This window comes from Musca domestica, unplaced genomic scaffold (assembly GCF_030504385.1).
Source record: "Musca domestica strain aabys unplaced genomic scaffold, Musca_domestica.polishedcontigs.V.1.1 19, whole genome shotgun sequence".
In the NCBI taxonomy this organism is placed as follows: Eukaryota; Metazoa; Arthropoda; class Insecta; order Diptera; family Muscidae; genus Musca; species Musca domestica.
The window spans coordinates 9,734,606-9,751,414 of record NW_026712245.1 but is presented as its reverse complement, the minus strand read 5'-3'; the positions used below and the strand labels follow the sequence as shown (position 1 = coordinate 9,751,414).

At 35.5% G+C, this 16,809-nt stretch overlaps 1 protein-coding gene across 1 annotated transcript; it reads right to left on the bottom strand.

Annotated features, from left to right (window-relative positions):
* Nucleotides 1-975: 975 nt before the first annotated feature.
* On the bottom strand, nucleotides 976-16,313 carry LOC101897168 (putative uncharacterized protein DDB_G0282133). The gene is made up of 15 exons (XM_011293852.3): nucleotides 16,163-16,313; nucleotides 15,995-16,108; nucleotides 14,297-14,520; nucleotides 14,023-14,230; nucleotides 13,745-13,855; nucleotides 13,549-13,682; nucleotides 13,297-13,484; nucleotides 11,745-12,030; nucleotides 11,350-11,680; nucleotides 11,152-11,226; nucleotides 11,040-11,085; nucleotides 3,195-4,724; nucleotides 3,082-3,129; nucleotides 1,373-1,622; nucleotides 976-1,308 (listed from the first exon to the last, which is right to left on the bottom strand). The coding sequence occupies exons 1-15, from the start codon at nucleotides 16,226-16,228 to the stop codon at nucleotides 1,107-1,109; spliced, it is 3,813 nt and encodes a 1,270-aa protein (XP_011292154.2). The 5' UTR covers nucleotides 16,229-16,313; the 3' UTR covers nucleotides 976-1,106.
* Nucleotides 16,314-16,809: the final 496 nt, after the last annotated feature.

The following is a 16,809-nucleotide window of genomic DNA, read 5'->3' as shown; positions in this document are numbered from 1 at the left end:
ACATGGCACAACGAATGGTTATAAAATGAGCTTCCTCGCTTCTTTTCCAGCGCACAATGGCCACCAAAGTCTTCGGATACCAATCCGTTGGGCTATTGTGTCTGGAGTATTTTGGAAAGAAACGTTGGCATTAAAAATACCAAAGTGTCGATCACCTCAAAAAGTACTTCGCCGGGAATGGACCAAAATACCACAGAGCAACATTCGGGCAGCGTGTGACGGTTTCATTGGCCGTTTAAAGGCCATAATTCGTGCCAAACTCGAACAAATCTAAAGTTATTCTAAAATTTTATGCTATTTCCGACATTTTTTTATCTCACCGTATAGGGTCTAAACCGTTAATTCGATGGAGGCACGTTTTGACCGTATCAAATGATATATACCCTCTGTAGCCATATGACTGAGGGTATAAAAATTGAGGTTTGAAAGTAAGTTTGATATATGCAGGTGGTTTTGGAAATGTGTACTAAGTGTGCGAACGGTACTAAATGGAGCTAAAGTTGGTACAGTTTCATTTAGGGTTAACTGATGAAGTTGGAATATTGAAATGTTTTATTGGGGTCCCTGTTAGTGGTAGGCTTGAGTTCGTCTGCAACATTGAACCATATAACGATACTTCAGGATATTCGGTATTTTGATGTTTTTAGCCACAGTTTCAACGAAAGTGTTTCAAATATGCTACATGAAACTTAGAATAGTTAACAAATTCAAAAGTTGAATGTTGTCAAATTAGTCTCACGTATTGATATAACACCCCTATAAGGGCCCTGCCCACTTTTTGATAAATTGAAGATTCTCCAACCAATTTTTCTGGCAAATTCAGTTTTAACTCGACTTTATTTGAATATTGGATTTCGATAATTTACTTTACTTTATGGTAGAGGGTATTAAAAGTTTCGTTCCACCCGCTTTTTTACTTGTCACAATCACTTTCTGTGTGTTTTTTTAGATTTCAGTCAATAAATAGAGGGCAAGTGCTGGTTTAATTTTATTGAGAAAGTATTGGTTTATTTTTAAATATTAACAAATAACATCTTTAAATATATTCATGATATATAAAACAGTATCTTTGTATCTAGTAACTTCTTTACATATGTATATAGCTATTATATATTATCAAAGAGCTTCTGAATGTCTTTTTCGATGGTTTGATTTTTTAGATTTAAGTATTTTGTTGAAATCTTTTTTCGAAGATTTTGTTCCAAAATTCTAAATTGGTTTATAAACTGAGTGCACTCGTTATTCGCATTGAGTATATCCCCGTCTGTTGATATTACCTCTAGGATGTTTTCAATGTTTTCCTGACATCTACAAAAATATTTTATAAGATACGTTAATTTTGAAAAAATAATAAGAAGCAATAAAATAATACCTCTCAAATTCATCACTCTTGGTTAAATATTTTTCACATTGCTTTTGCATTGTATGTATGATTTGCTCCATACTCCGCCTAAGCATATCTAGTTTCTTACGTTGTTCGACAGATCTGAGAAAATTTTCATTCATTTCACACATTATTTCTTTGATTATATTAAAATAATTCGTTAGACATTTCCCGTACAGTAGTTCAACATGTTTGGTGTTAGCTTGTGATTTTGTGATTGAGTGCTCCTGAATTTCGGCTGGGTATGTAATAATATTGGGAATTAATAAAAAAAGCAAGTAAAATATTACCAGTCGGTTTTGCCGACAGATGTATACCCACAGCCTTGAGTTGTGATTACTCTAACCGTCTGTGATTACTCTAACTGACTCAGAAGAAATTGTGCAATCTGTACCATTTTTATAACAGATCTTGTGTTGATGGAATCATTGAGATGTGCCAAGTCTGAATGGAATCGGATGTTAATTTCGCGTTTTATGGCCTTCATGGATATTCAAAATTTTGTCCCTTTGTGGGGGGACGTACCAGAATTAGTGGACCGATATATTCCATCTTTACACCAGACCTTGGGTTAATAAAAATATTGTGATTTGTGTGGTTTGAAGGGAACTGGATTCTTATTTCGTATTTTATGATCGTTTTGGTAATTCAAAACTTTGTCCCTTTGTGAGGGAGGAACCAGAAGGAATGGTCCGATCTCTACAATCTTTATAACAGATCTTGTGTTTATGGAAATATTGAGATGTGCCAAGTCTGAATGGAATCGGATGTTAATTTCGTATTTAATGAGCTTTTAGGGATATTCAAAATGATGACCCTTTGTGGGGGACGTACCAGAATGAGTGGACCGATATATCCCATTTTCACATCAGACCTTGCGTTAATAAAAATATATTGATTTGTTTGGTTTGAAGAGGACTGGATGCCTATTTCGGATTTTATGAACGTTTTAGTTATTCTAAATGTTAACTCTTTGTGGGGGTGGTGCCAGAAGGAATCCGATCCGATCTCTATCATCTTTATAATCGATCTTGTGTTGATGGAAATATGGAGATGTGGCAAGTTTGAACGGAATCGGATGTTAATTTCGTGTTTTATGAGCTTCATGAAAATTCAAAATTTTGACCCTTAATGGGGGAAGTACTAGAAGGAGTGGACCGATATATTTCATTTTCACATCAGACCTTGGGTTAATAAAAATATTGTGCTGTGTGTAATTGGAAGACAATCAGACACATCACATTTTATAATAGTTATAATTATTCAAAATTTTGACCCCTTGTGGGGGAGATACTGGAAGTTGGAGCAAAATCGGATTATCCTTTCTCTTTCTGTGCAGTAAGTTATGTTCTATAAAAAATGATGACATTTTGTGGGGGAGGTAACAGAAGGAGTGGACCGATATAGCCCATCTCCGAACTCGATCTAAGTTTGACAATAATATTACGATGTACCAAGTTTGGCCCAAATCGGATAATACCTTTGAGAGTTATAGTGCGCACCAGCCAGCCACACAGACGGACCGACGAACATCGGTAGATAGACTCCAAATGTCCTTAAACGGATTTGGTCCAAAGAGACCTAGGGTCTAAAACCGTTATTGTGAAGAGGCACGTTTTGGCCGTATCAAATTATATATACCCTCTATAGCCATATGGCTGAGGGTATAAAAACAAAAGCAGACACTAATCACTTACCCTCCAATTTAAAAGGATTATTTAAAGCTGGCAGTGAATTGTCTGAATCTAAAACATTGATTCAACATTTTATAATAAAATTTGCCTATGAAAAATTAAAACCATTACATTACCTTTGTTGTGTTGTTGTTGCGTGGAAACTCCATAAGATGAAGAGTCTTCGTACAAATGATCGAAATTATCAAAATTATTTGCAAATGGTTTCTTCTGTGCTTTGTCTTCTTTTGAGGTATTGTCGCTGGAATTTTTCGGCTTAGTGTTCTTGCAAAGTATTTTCTTCGCAACGTTGGAGTTAGGTTCATCTTTATGTTCCAGATCATTGGGTATTTTGGAATTACATTTCGACTTGTTTTCCTGATAATAATGAAGCATCTCAACAGTTTCCATATTTGTATGGCCCACTTCCGACACGATTTCGTTAATATTGCTTGTATTAGCAATTTCGAAAATATCTATATTTAAATTTGATATTTCATTCCTGTTTTCCTGCTGATATTGTTTATTTGTTACATCTGTTATTGTAGCAGAATTGGAACGGCATATTGGTCCTGGACGTTCTGGGATGTTAATGGAATTCATCTTCTCCTGACCTATGACAATGGCTTTTCCGACAGTTTTGAAGCTACTTTGATGCTTTGAAGATTTAACGTTTTTATGGTCCACATGATCATAAAGGTTTGTATTCGAATTTTTGGGTCTCTCTCTCGCTGTAGTATGTAGAGTACGACCACTCGATACTAAATCTGATATTTCTTGCAAATTGGACACGTTATTTCTTAACACATATCTTGTGTAACAAGTTATTTCAAGTATTTCGTTATTTGTGGATTTTTTACTTATGTTTGTATGTGATAGCAAATCTGGATATCTGAGTGCTTCGTTTACCTTCTGAAAATTATTATGAGATTTTAAATTCGATTGACATTTTTCCCCTTCATTAATAGATTTCTGTTCCAAAGGGAACATTGGGTTTAGTCCATAACTGTCGGATTTTCTTAATAATGACGAAGTAACAGTTCTTTGTGTCATTGCTCGGGATTCATTGTTGTTGCCATTATTCAAGGTATAATTTAGATTATCAGAAATAATAACATCTGGACTGAAATTCACTTGTTTCATCCTCTGTTCAGTAACTTTTGAAGGTAAAACAATTGAATCGGTGTTGGATTTATTAGCACTCATCTTCTTGTAATCATGTACCATTGGCAACACGGAGACCTGTGGAACTTGTTGCAATTTTTCTGAGTTACGTTTATGCTGTTGTACAACATTTGTTTCCGTATCACTCGTTTCGCTATCACTGCTGTTGTCACTCAACCGATTTTGATAAATTACACAATCATGGAGTGCTTCACAATTTGCAGTAGTTTCGACAGATTGAAATTTAAATGTTTCCTTGTTCTCGATTTGAAGGATTGGTTTTATATCACCAAACTGTGGATTGTCATTTTTGGCTCGGCTATTTATCCCAAAAAAAGTACCATTTTTATAGATATCTTCTGATACAGCCGTTGGTGTAACATTGATATCGGATACAGCCATGTTTATAGGTGATACTGGTGTTCGTGGTATGGAAACGGGCGAATTCAGCGGTGTTGAAATGTTATCTCCAAATGTATGTCTTTTGGCGGCTGCAGGAGAATCTTTAAACAAACAATGCAATAGAACTTTAAGACAGTAATTAATCCATCAACGTTCGTAAAAAAAATGACTTGTGCAAAATTTTATCTGGATCGGGCAAAACTATATGGACAGACAGATCATCATATCATCAAAGGGAACTTAGGTGTCTATCTCGTTTCCTTTTGCCTGTTACACACAAATGCACAAAGGCATAATACCCTGACCACCATGTGCTGTTAAAAATCACCAAAATACCAAATATTCGGAGGTACTGCCGTATGAGTGATAAAAGAAATGATGAGCCCATTCACGCAGTCTTCTGCCACAGAAGACAGAACCCATTACAAAACCTGCATATCGAATTTTAAACGATTCCCCTGAAAAAATTTTCTAAGACCATCAGAAAACCGAATATAGGAAAAACCCGAAACATGGAGGGTATAGCAAAATGTGAACCTATACAGCGCGAGATAAAATAAAAAAACAGGGTGAGATAATGAAACCGTCACACGCTGCCCAAATGTTGCTCTGCGGTATTTTGGCCCATTCCCGGCTAAGCGCTTGCTTGAGGTGATCGACACTTTGGTATTTTTTAGTGCCAACCTTGCTTTCCAAAATACTCCAGACGCAATAGTCCAACGGATTGGTATCCGGAGATTTTGGTGGCCATTGTGCGCTTGAAATGAAGCGAGGAACCTCATTTTGTAACCAACCGTAGGTGGCGCGTGTTGAGTACTGATGGAATGTTCAAGGTCTGCGGCCAAAATGTTTGCGTGCCCAGAATATTTTCACGATAATATTCGGTATTTATTCTGATGCCACGGTCGATTAACATGAGCAGAGAGCAACCATCGTCTGTTATGGTGGCCTACAGCAGTTGTGGCCGGCGCTTGAGTTCTGGTGGCCAACCGAAGGTGCACATTTTCAGCTGACAAGTAAACCGATCATTTTGTTTGTCTACAAACTGCTGGACAACGAATGTTTTCTCATCGGAGAAAATCAAATTCGGCAGTTTTCCACTTTCGGCCAAGCGAAGCAACTCTTTATCTCTTTTAAGTCTATTTTCTTTCTGTTGCGGTGTAAAATCATGTACTTTTTGGAATTTTAATTGCTTTACCCCGAGTTAATTTTTCAACATTTGCCGAATAGAATATTGCGATATGTTCAGCTCACGAGTCATTTTTCGGCCACTACGAGCTGGGCTTCGACCAAGTCGCTTCTTTACTTTTCGGGCCATTTCTGTTAATAGTTAATTTATATAAACACTCAAATCAACATTGTAATTAACTGTGAGGACACTTAATGTTTATGCAAATGTCTACAACTTTGAAATTTGTGTCATACGCCATTATATGTACATACACATTTTCTTTTCCTCATTACTTCTAATAAACTGATCTCAACAACAGGTTATGGGCCTACATTCGCGTAATTAAAATCGTTTTTTTTATTGGAAGTAAATTGATAAAATCATGGCTGCATCGTACACATTATTTCCCAAATTGTCAAATACTAATTACCATGTCTGGAAATTTAACATGGAGTTGCTGCTGCTGGAGAGGGAATTGTGGGATGTTGTTGTTGGTAATCTGCCTGAGGAGCCGGATGAAAAGTGGTTGATTCGTGATGGGAAGGCAAGGGCTGCTATTGGGTTGGCTGTGGAGGAATCACAGAAAATACTCATAAAGCAACTGAAGACGGCGAAAGCTTTCTGGGACGCCTTGAAGAAGCATCACGAGAAGTCAAACATAACCAACAAAGTTAGTCTGCTTCGCCAAATGTCGTCGAAGAGGCTGGTTAGTGGTCAAAGTATGGAAGACCACATTCATGAATTTTTATCAATTGTGGACCGTTTGCGTGATTTGGGTGAGAAGATGGAAGAACACAAAGCTGTTGCATTTTTGCTGGGCACTTTGCCGGATGATTACAACCACCTAATTTCATCATTAGAAATGCGTTCGGAGGAAGATCTGACGCTCGATTTGGTGAAGGAGAAGTTGCTACAGGAGTTCAGGAGAAAGATGTCAGGTGAACATCAAACTGAGGCTGCTTTTAAAGTGCAGAAGAAAAAGTTTGTGCCAAAATGTTTTTCATGTGGAAAGCCGGGCCATATGAAAAAGGATTGTACAAACAAAAATCTGCGAAAACAACAAAAGCCAAACGACAATCGGGCCAATATTGTTAAAGATGGCAATAAAAATGTTTGTTTTGGTATCACAAATGTAAAAGCAAATGGCGATTGGTTTATTGATTCTGCTGCAACTTGTCATATGTGTAGTGAGGAGACATATTTTGACAAAATTAATAAGCAAGTGGATGAAATGGTGTATTTGGCAGATGGTACAATGTTGAAGGTGACTGGTTGTGGTGACTGCAAGATATTTTGTGAAGGCAAGGAAATTCGTGTTCAAAATGTACTATTCATACCAGAGCTGGACGGGAGTTTACTGTCAGTTCGGAAACTAACTGCTGAAGGTTTTAAGGTGTTTTTTGACAGAAATGGTTGTTCAATTTCTCTGGGCGGACATGTTCTTGCGAAAGCTACTTTAAGGAACAATTTGTTTGTGCTGAATCAGTCTTACAAAGCAAATATGATATCGAAATGTAAGAGTGACTGTATTCATATTTGGCATCGTCGTTTTGGCCACAGAAGTCATCAAGCAATTAGCTCAACCGTTACTAAAGAGCTTATTCGAGGTGTGAGCATAAAGAAATGTGCTTGTTTGTTTGATTGTGAGGTTTGCTTGAGAGCAAAGCTTACACGAGCACCCTTTCCAAAGGCATCGGAATCTAGATCGGATGAAATTTTAGATTTGGTACATTGCGACTTATGCGGCCCCATGCAAAATACAACCCCTGGTGGAAATCGTTATTTTTTAACTCTGATTGATGATCACAGCCGTTATTGTACAATATTTTTCATTGCATCAAAGGATTTGGCCTACGACAAAATTAAAGAATTTATTGAACAAAATGAGAACCAATTAGGAAAACGTCTAAAAATTCTTAGAACTGATCGTGGTGGAGAGTTTTTAAATAAAAAGATGCAGAAGTTTTTCAAAAATAAGGGTATAATTCACCAGCTCACTGCCCCCTATACTCCTGAGCAGAATGGAGTTGCAGAGAGGAAGAACCGGAGCTTAATGGAGATGGCCAGGTGCATGCTATACGACGCGAATATTCATATCAAATTCTGGGCTGAGGCTGTCAACAATGCGAACTATATTCAAAATCGACTTTCATCAGTTTCTGTAAATAAAACGCCTTTTGAGTTATGGTTTGGCAGGCCTCCAAATTTGAGCCATATTCGTATTTTTGGTTCCGCTGCTTACGTCCATGTTGAAAAACAAAAACGCAAAAAGTTGGACGATGTGGCTGTCAAATGTATTCTGGTTGGATATTCTGAGGAGAGCAAAGCATTTCGTTTGCTAAATACTGATACCAATAACATCATAATAAGCCGTAACGTGAAGTTTTTGGAATCAAACGATTTTCTTGATGTTCCGAAGAAAGATAACAATTCTGACGAAAATATGGTAATATCTGTCTCTACAATCAATTCTACTAATGTTTCGCCTCTTGCTCATGAAGAAGAAGATAATAATTCGATAAGCACAGAAGAATTTTGTGGCTTTGAATCAGCTGGGGAATTTTCATCGTCTTCTGACGAGGAAATTTTAAATAATGACGTAACAATTAATCCTGATGATACTCCTCGAACTTCTTCAAGATCAAACAAGGGTATACCGCCTAAAAAGTATGGGTACAAAATTTGCGTTGAAGATGATCCAACAAATTTTGGAGAGGCTATGTCCAGATCGGACGGCAAGAGATGGTTGATGGCTATGGAAGAGGAGATGAGGGCATTGCATGAAAACAAAACGTGGGACTTGGTGGAGTTGCCACGTGATGGCAACTTGGTCGGCTGTAAATGGGTCTTCAAAGTTAAACATAAATTTAATGGTGAGAAGGAGTACAGAGCTAGACTGGTCGCAAAGGGATTTTCCCAAAAATACGGCGAAAACTACGACGAAGTTTTTGCTCCAGTTGTAAAGCAAGCTACTTTTAGAAGCCTGTTGGCCATCGCAAGCTATAGAAATATGAAAGTTCGTCACGTTGACGTCAAAACGGCGTTTCTTTATGGTGATTTGGACACCGATATATATTTGAAACAACCTGAAGGTTTTATTATACCTGGAAAAGAAAATTATGTTTGTAAATTAAACCGAAGCCTCTATGGGCTGAAACAGTCGGCAAGATGTTGGAATCTTCGTATCAACAAAATCCTAATTGATTCTGGATTCAGAAGGGGAAAGGCTGAACCCTGTTTATATGTTAAAAGTGATACGAACTCAATCACATACGTTCTGATTTACGTCGATGACATTATTGTTGCATCTAAGACTGATGAGCAAATTGAAGATGTTTTACGTATTCTGAAATCCCACTTTGCAATAACGGAATTGGGTGATTTAAGACTCTATTTGGGGATAGAAGTGAGCTACAATAATGGTTTATATTATTTGTCACAAGAACGTTACATTGAAAAAATATTAAATGAGTTTGATCTTCAAGATGTTAAGATTTCTTCAATACCCATGGATCCTGGATATTTGAAGGAAACTACGAATAATTTGCTTGAAAACAATATCTTATACCGGAAGGCTATCGGATCACTGCTGTATATCTCTAACAATACACGTCCAGATATTGCATTTGCCGTTTCAATATTATCTCGAAAAATTACTTGCCCGAATGAAAGAGATTGGACTGAAGTCAAAAGGGTTCTAAAATATCTAAAAGGGACTAAAGACTTGAAATTGCTCGTTGGATCTAAGAGTGAATTGGAGTTGAACGGCTTTGCTGATGCTGATTGGGCAGGCGACATCAATGACCGAAAATCTACAAGTGGGTTCATTTTTAAGCTTGGTGATGCTGTCATCAGTTATGCTAGTCGAAAGCAAGCAAATGTAACTTTATCATCTACCGAGGCAGAATATGTGGCTCTTGCTGAAGCATCTCAGGAACTCTTATGGATTATGCAATTAATGAAGGAATTTGAAATCAACATATCCAGTCCGGTCATTTTTGAAGACAACCAGAGTTGCCTCAAGATACTTCAAGATGAGAAAATAAGCCCTAGAAGCAAGCATATAGATGTTAAGTTTTACTTTGTTCGCGACTTGTATAGATCGAATAGCGTATTATTTAATTATTGTCCAACAAAGTCTATGTTAGCAGACATTCTAACCAAGCCTTTACAGAAGGTTAACATATGTAAATTTCGAATACTGATTGGATTATGTAATTTAGATTAATTCGTTATTTTTATATACATACATATCTTTTGAGCTTATATAAATTAATTTTAAATAATATTTGTAATATTAAGAAGGGGTGTTAATAGTTAATTTATATAAACACTCAAATCAACATTGTAATTAACTGTGAGGACACTTAATGTTTATGCAAATGTCTACAACTTTGAAATTTGTGTCATACGCCATTATATGTACATACACATTTTCTTTTCCTCATTACTTCTAATAAACTGATCTCAACAACAATTTCTGCTGATTTTGCTGTTTTCTTCTGGCCACATCTTTGACGTTGGACTACGCTACTAGAATCATGGTAACGAGCGATGGTACGAGACCCAAAAGATTTATTCACATTTAAATGATGGAGTGCTCTAACGATAGCCACTTGTGATTTTCCAGCCAAATATAAAGAAATCACACTATCACGCTTGAATTCCACCACGAATAACGTTTTTTCTGGAAAATTCTCACCAAAATGCTTTTGTACGCTTGTAAACAATATATTGAGCTTTCACTGGAATAATTTTAACAGCTGTTGTAATTTTGACAGCAGTCTGAAGTTGGTTGCAGTTTTTTTTCATCTCACCCTTTAGGTCCACCTTTTCCTATAGACTCCATGTATTGCTACATCCTGATGTTCCGTATTCCAATGATTTAAAATTCATTTTGTAATTGAGTTGTTTAAAATTTTGTACTTGGAGTTGGTAATTGGTTCTACCTGCTGTGTTCTGCCGTTATAAACTATTAATTTAATTTTAAACGATTTTTAAACGAAGAAAATGTGATCTAAATCGTCAAAATACTATTAAAATAATTTTAAATTAATACTATATTAAAAGTTTATTACCAGTTTTTTTCTATGGCTAATGCTTCTTACAAAAGAACAAAGACAAGATATGATGACCTCTGTCAACCATTGCTAAATGAAATAGACTACTCTCCTACAAGTTCTCTTTACTATACCACATTTTCTAAACAAAATATGAAATCATAGTAGGCTTTTAAAATGCTTACCATTTGGTTTTGGTTTGTTTTCCTTGTTGTCTTCATTAAAAATATTCTAAAACAAAAATTTGCAAAAATAAAATCATGTTTTTTCATATTTTTTTTAATCACACTTTCTCACCTGTGGTGTAACTTTTCGTTTTCGCAATTTTTTTGCAAATATTTCATCCATGTTTGATGTTTCAGGCGGCATATTCTGTAAGCAATGCTTATAAATTATTTATACTTAATTCTTTTCACTTTTATTATTTCTTATTTTACTGGTACGGAAATAAGTCAAGCTCATATTTTATTAACATAAATTATATCTCTTACTTACATTCTTTTCATTCGCCAAGTTTTTGTTTGAGATTTGTCTGAAGTCGACACTTTTTGGGTGTTTTTCTACTGGACGAAGCTCTTTAAATTTGCTATATGACTGGCAAAATTTTTCGTTTATATTATTCGATTTATAATCATATATGTCATCGTTTTGGCATACATCATTCACCCCATCTTTTGATAATTTTGTATATTTCTCATTTAGATATTGCAATGCACAACCATTATCCTGCAGCTTAGAGTTTTTCAATTTGTTTGGAGATTTCGTCAAATCGACAATGGGAATCACAGCACATACTGTCTTCCTTTCAGGTCGAGGATTTAAAATTCTTAAAAACAAAACACATAGTAAATTTAGGCCTGGGCTTTGTTTTAATATTACTGTGTGCTAACCTTGTTCTTTTGGCGCTTGAGGTTTTTTTCTTTCTAGCCGTTTCCTTCTTAGATGTCTTTTTCTTTTGAATTTCCGTTGCTTCTGGTTCTTCAATGTAATTAAAAAACTTTCGTTTAAGTGATTTCGGTTTATAATTCTCAGATTTTTCCAAACTGCAATTGGGATCTTTTGCAATAGTTATAGTGTCAAATTCAGTGTCCTCTGACGTAGATTCTTGTCGCATTGAATTTGGAGTATTAGTAACGTTGTTAAGAGGCCATCTTTCGTTGGTTTCATTTTGCATATCTAACGAGGAATAAAGTTGTTTTAATATCATGCAACAAATACAAACTGCAGGTTCAAAAGATAATTCTATTAAAAAGATTTGTAACATCTCGAAATATACATTTTAGACCCCACAAAGTATACATATATTTTTGATCAGCATAACATTTTATGTCGATTTAACGATGTCTGTCTGTCCGTCTGTGGAAGTCACTCTAGATTCCGAACGAAATGAAGTATAAGTATGGTAAAATTTTACTCAAATGTATATCATGTCTGCAAGACTTGTGGTATTGAAAATGGGCCATGTACCTACATACCACGTTTTGCTATAGCCCCCATAAAACGGCACCTCCCGATATTCGGTATTTTGATGATTTTAGCGACATTATTTGCCGGAGATGTTTCAATCTTTGTATTTGAAGTTCATAATATATATTACAGCCTATGACAGAAAATTGTTTGTGCAGGTCCACATTTTGGTATAGCCTCCATATAACTGTACCACCCGCTATTCGGCATTTTGATGATTTTAGCGACATTATTTACCGGAAATGTTTCAAATTTGGTATTTGAAGTTCGTAATGGATACTGCAGCCTAAGACAGAAAATTGTCCTTGTAGGTACACGTTTTGGTATGACTCTCATATAACGGTACTTCCCGATATTCGGTATGGTGGTGATTAAAACGACATTATTCACCAGAAATGTTTCAAATTTGGTATTTGAGGTTCGTAATGGATACTACAGTCTATGACAGAAAATTATCTGTGCAGGCCCAAGTCTTTGTATAGCCCCCATATAATGGTACCTCCCGATATTCGGTATTTTGATGATTTAAACGACATTAATTAACCGGAAATGTTTGAAATTTTGTATTGGAAGTACGTAATGTATACTACAGTCTATGACAGAAAATTGTATGCGCAGGTCCATGTTTTGGTATAGCCCCCTATAATGGTACTTCGATGATTTTAGCTACATTATTCGCAAGTTTCGCATTTAAGTATTATAATGGCTTATGAAAAAAGTTGCTTATGTAGGTCCACGTCGTCGTATAGACCCTAATATAACGGCTACATTCGGTATTTTTAAGATTTTAACAGAATTATGACAAGTTTTTTTTTTTTTTTTTTTTTTTTGAAATTGCCAAATTCCTTTCAAATGGTGGAGGGTATTCAAAGTTCGGTACGGCCGAACTTACAGCTTTTTACTTATCTGCTATCAAATATTAAAGTTCACAATATGCATGATTTCTGCTCCTTGTACCCAAAATCTCTAAAATACCTTTGTAATTGGTCTCATTTTCATTTTTGAAATATTCGAGCATTTCGTTGTTTGCTTTTATTCGATGTTTTTCCGCTGTGGGTAAATAAATTCGCATAATATTGAGATGTTTTAAGTCTGTTTGCATGTTATGGGGCAAGGATAAAACGCTTGACTTGTGAATGGTAATTGATAAATAATCAACCTCCCTGCAATAGATGGAAAATAACAATTATTTAAAGAACAATTAAACTTTTTATTATTGACACTTACAACTCAATCCGATTCCATTTCAAAATAGTATTAAAATCCTTCAATTTATATGAGTTGCACTCGGATTTTATGCGACATTTAAATGAAATAGTATGGGAATAGTAATTCAAATCTATCCAAAACTGTTCAGAGTGCTGAAAATGCGACAAAAGTAACTATAATTCAAACATATATATTTATATTGTGCAATACATACCGGATGAAAAAATTCGTAGTTATTGAAGACAACCTTTTTGCAGTAGAACGAGTATACCAAACATTTATTTGATAAATTCATATTGAAATTATTTAGAAAATCCCGGCAAACCTGGAAAAGTCATAGAAAAAATCATAGCATATTTGATTTTATTTAAAAGCACAATAGAACTAATGTAGAATATTCAACACTCAATTTAATATTTTCATGTATTTTCATTTAATACAACTAATGTAGAATGTTTAACACTCGATTTAATAATATTTTCATTTACTTACATTGTAAAAAACGTCCAATCGTTGGGTTCCATCGACTACTTTTTGTAGACTCTCTCTAAACTTTTTCAATTTAATTAGTTGTATCATTTTTAGTTCTTGCTCCCTTTTAGTATAGCTAAGGCTATTCAAAAGTTTTGAATAGATGGTTAAGGCCAATAATTGTGTATTGAAATCTCCAACAAATGAGATGGTTTTCCATAAGCATGATCTGTATAAAACATTAAGCTCTAGATTAATAGAAATAGAGCTGGCGATAGCAAGAAATAGGACTTACATGGTTCCTCTCTCAAACTTCTCAAATTCCTTTAAAACATTTGGTTGAGAGTTACACAAAATTGTATTCATTATCTCTAACAAAGTAGAATGATAATTTGGTGCATCCTTTGCCCTAACTTTATATTGCAAGCAACCAATTATATAAGTTATTGCTTTTGGTATAGTCAGTTCGAATTTTCGTATAAGTTGGACATTTTTCGGATTCATGGATACTTGCATTTTCTGTAAAATTGGGAATATTTTCAGTTCAACTCACACTTTGGCACAAAAAAAAGTGAAGGATTCACATCAGCGTTACTTAAAATTTGACGTACTCAGTCGAATTTTTTCACCACACAATTTTAATACATGTATTTTTATGAGAGTTACCCCAATTATTCAAATTTATAACTTGTATAATTTCAACATTGACAATCAAACAAGTTAAATACAGGGTGAGATAAAAAACTGCAACAAAGTCAAACGCCATTATTTTTAATTTTTTTTTAATTTATTGATTATTGAAAGCAAAAAATGTCCGAATTACCACCAAATTTTAGAATAAGTTTAGATTTGTTCGAATTGGTCACCTTTGGCACGAATTATGGCCTTGAAACAGCCAATGAAACCGTCACACGCTGACATAATGTTGCTCTGCGGTATTTTGGTCCATTCCCGGCGAATCATTTGCTACAGGCGATCGACACTTTTGGTATTTTTAGTGCCAACCTTGCGTTGCAAAATACTCCAGACATAATAGTCCAATAGATTGGTATCAGGAGATTTTGGTGGCTATTGTGCACTGGAAATGAAGCGAGAGACCTAATTTTGTAACCATTCTTGGGTGGCGCGTGCTGAGTGCGATGGTGCTGAGTCCTGTTGCAATGTCCGAGGTCTGCGGCCAAAATGCTTGCGTGCCCAAGGCTTTAATACATCCTTCAGAATATTTTCGTCTATTAATACGCGCGGAGAGCGACCATCGGCTGTCATGGAGCCCTCCCCATGGCCGACGCTTGAGTTCTGGTGCACATTTTCAGCTGATCTCTTTGGCAAGTAAAGACGATCATTTTGTTCGTTTACAAACTGCTGTACAACGAATGTTTTCTCATCGAAGACGGAGAAAACGAAATTCGGCAGTTCACCACTTTCGGCAACTTTTTAGCTATTTCCTTTCTGTGGCGGTGTAAGTTTTTGCACTTTTGGAAATGTTAATGACTTTACCCCGAGCTCATTTTTCAATATTTGCCGAATGGAATATTGCAATATGTTCAGCTCAAGAGCCATTTTTTGGCCACTGCAGCGCGGGTTTCCATAAAGTCGCTTCTTTACTTTTCAAACCATTTCTGCTTATGTTGCTGTTTTCTTCCGTCCACTGCCTTGACGTCGGGCTACGCAACCAGTGTCACGGTAACGAGCGATGGTACGAGACACAAAAATTTATTCACATTTAAATGCACACTATCACGCTTGAAATCCACAACGAATAACTTTTTTCTGGAAAATTGTCACCAAAATGCTTTTGTAAACAATATAATGAGCTGTCACGGACGAGTGGCTTAGAAACGACAGCAGTCTGAAGTTGTTTGCAGTTTTTTCATTTCACCCTGTATATGCTCTCTAGCCATATGGCTGAGGGTATAAAAAGTCTACCGTCCTAAACCTGAGCCCTATTGGGATTTATTGAAATCAGTCATTCACACATAGCTACAAAACTTACCAAATATAAACGAAACCATTTCACTATGAACACATAAATTCCCGGAGTTTTGTTATCCAAAAGTCTTGGTAAGTCAACAAAGCGCCCAACAATTTGTTTCAGATGAATTTCTCTCTAAAATTTCCATTCTCGTAACCAATATAATTTGATATTAACAAAAAAACTTACCGGTTCATCTAAAGTTTTTGCAATAGTTTCCGCCAAAGTATCCAATTCTTCAATTGTAGACTGCATTTTAAAACAATTTACTACATAACATAAATGTTTTAAGCGTCACTTCAATTAACGGTAATTTTTGATTTATAGGAACATGTAAATCGAAAATTCCAAAAGCAAAGGATTGCTCAAAAGGTAGATTATCAGGTACTCGTAAAAATAGATTCACCTTGACTGCGGCAAATTTGCTAACCAATCAGGAACAAGATGTTTGTTTACTTATTGTTGTATACCTTGTATTTGTCGAACGCACTCAGTAATTCGAAATTAGAAAACTAAAAAAAGAATTTATATTCTAAAGGAGCACCGAAAAAATAAATTAACAAAATAAAATAAACGAAAATATGTTTTTTAGAATTGGTAAAATATTTAAAAACACATATTTTAACAACCTCTGAATGGTATTGCGTAAAAATGCAAGTAAAATGCTTTTAGAATCAACAAATTTTTGTAAACATTTTTGTATTGTATTTGATATTTCAGTATAGCATGTGCTGAAGCATCTACCTGCATTCTTCTACCATGGTATTCGCCGTCGTTTGGCTTCGTTGTCTGATTGAGTAAATAGCGCCTCCACGCTGACAGCTGTGAGAGAGTTC

Coding starts and splice junctions, on each gene's coding strand:
- LOC101897168 (XM_011293852.3), bottom strand. CDS start 16,228: ATGCAGTCTACAATTGAAGAATTGGATACTTTGGCGGAAACTATTGCA. Junction 12,031..13,296: donor AAATGAGACCAATTACAAAG/GTATTTTAGAGA, acceptor ATTCCTCGTTAG/ATATGCAAAATGAAACCAAC. Junction 1,309..1,372: donor AAGAGTGATGAATTTGAGAG/GTATTATTTTAT, acceptor ATATTTTTGTAG/ATGTCAGGAAAACATTGAAA.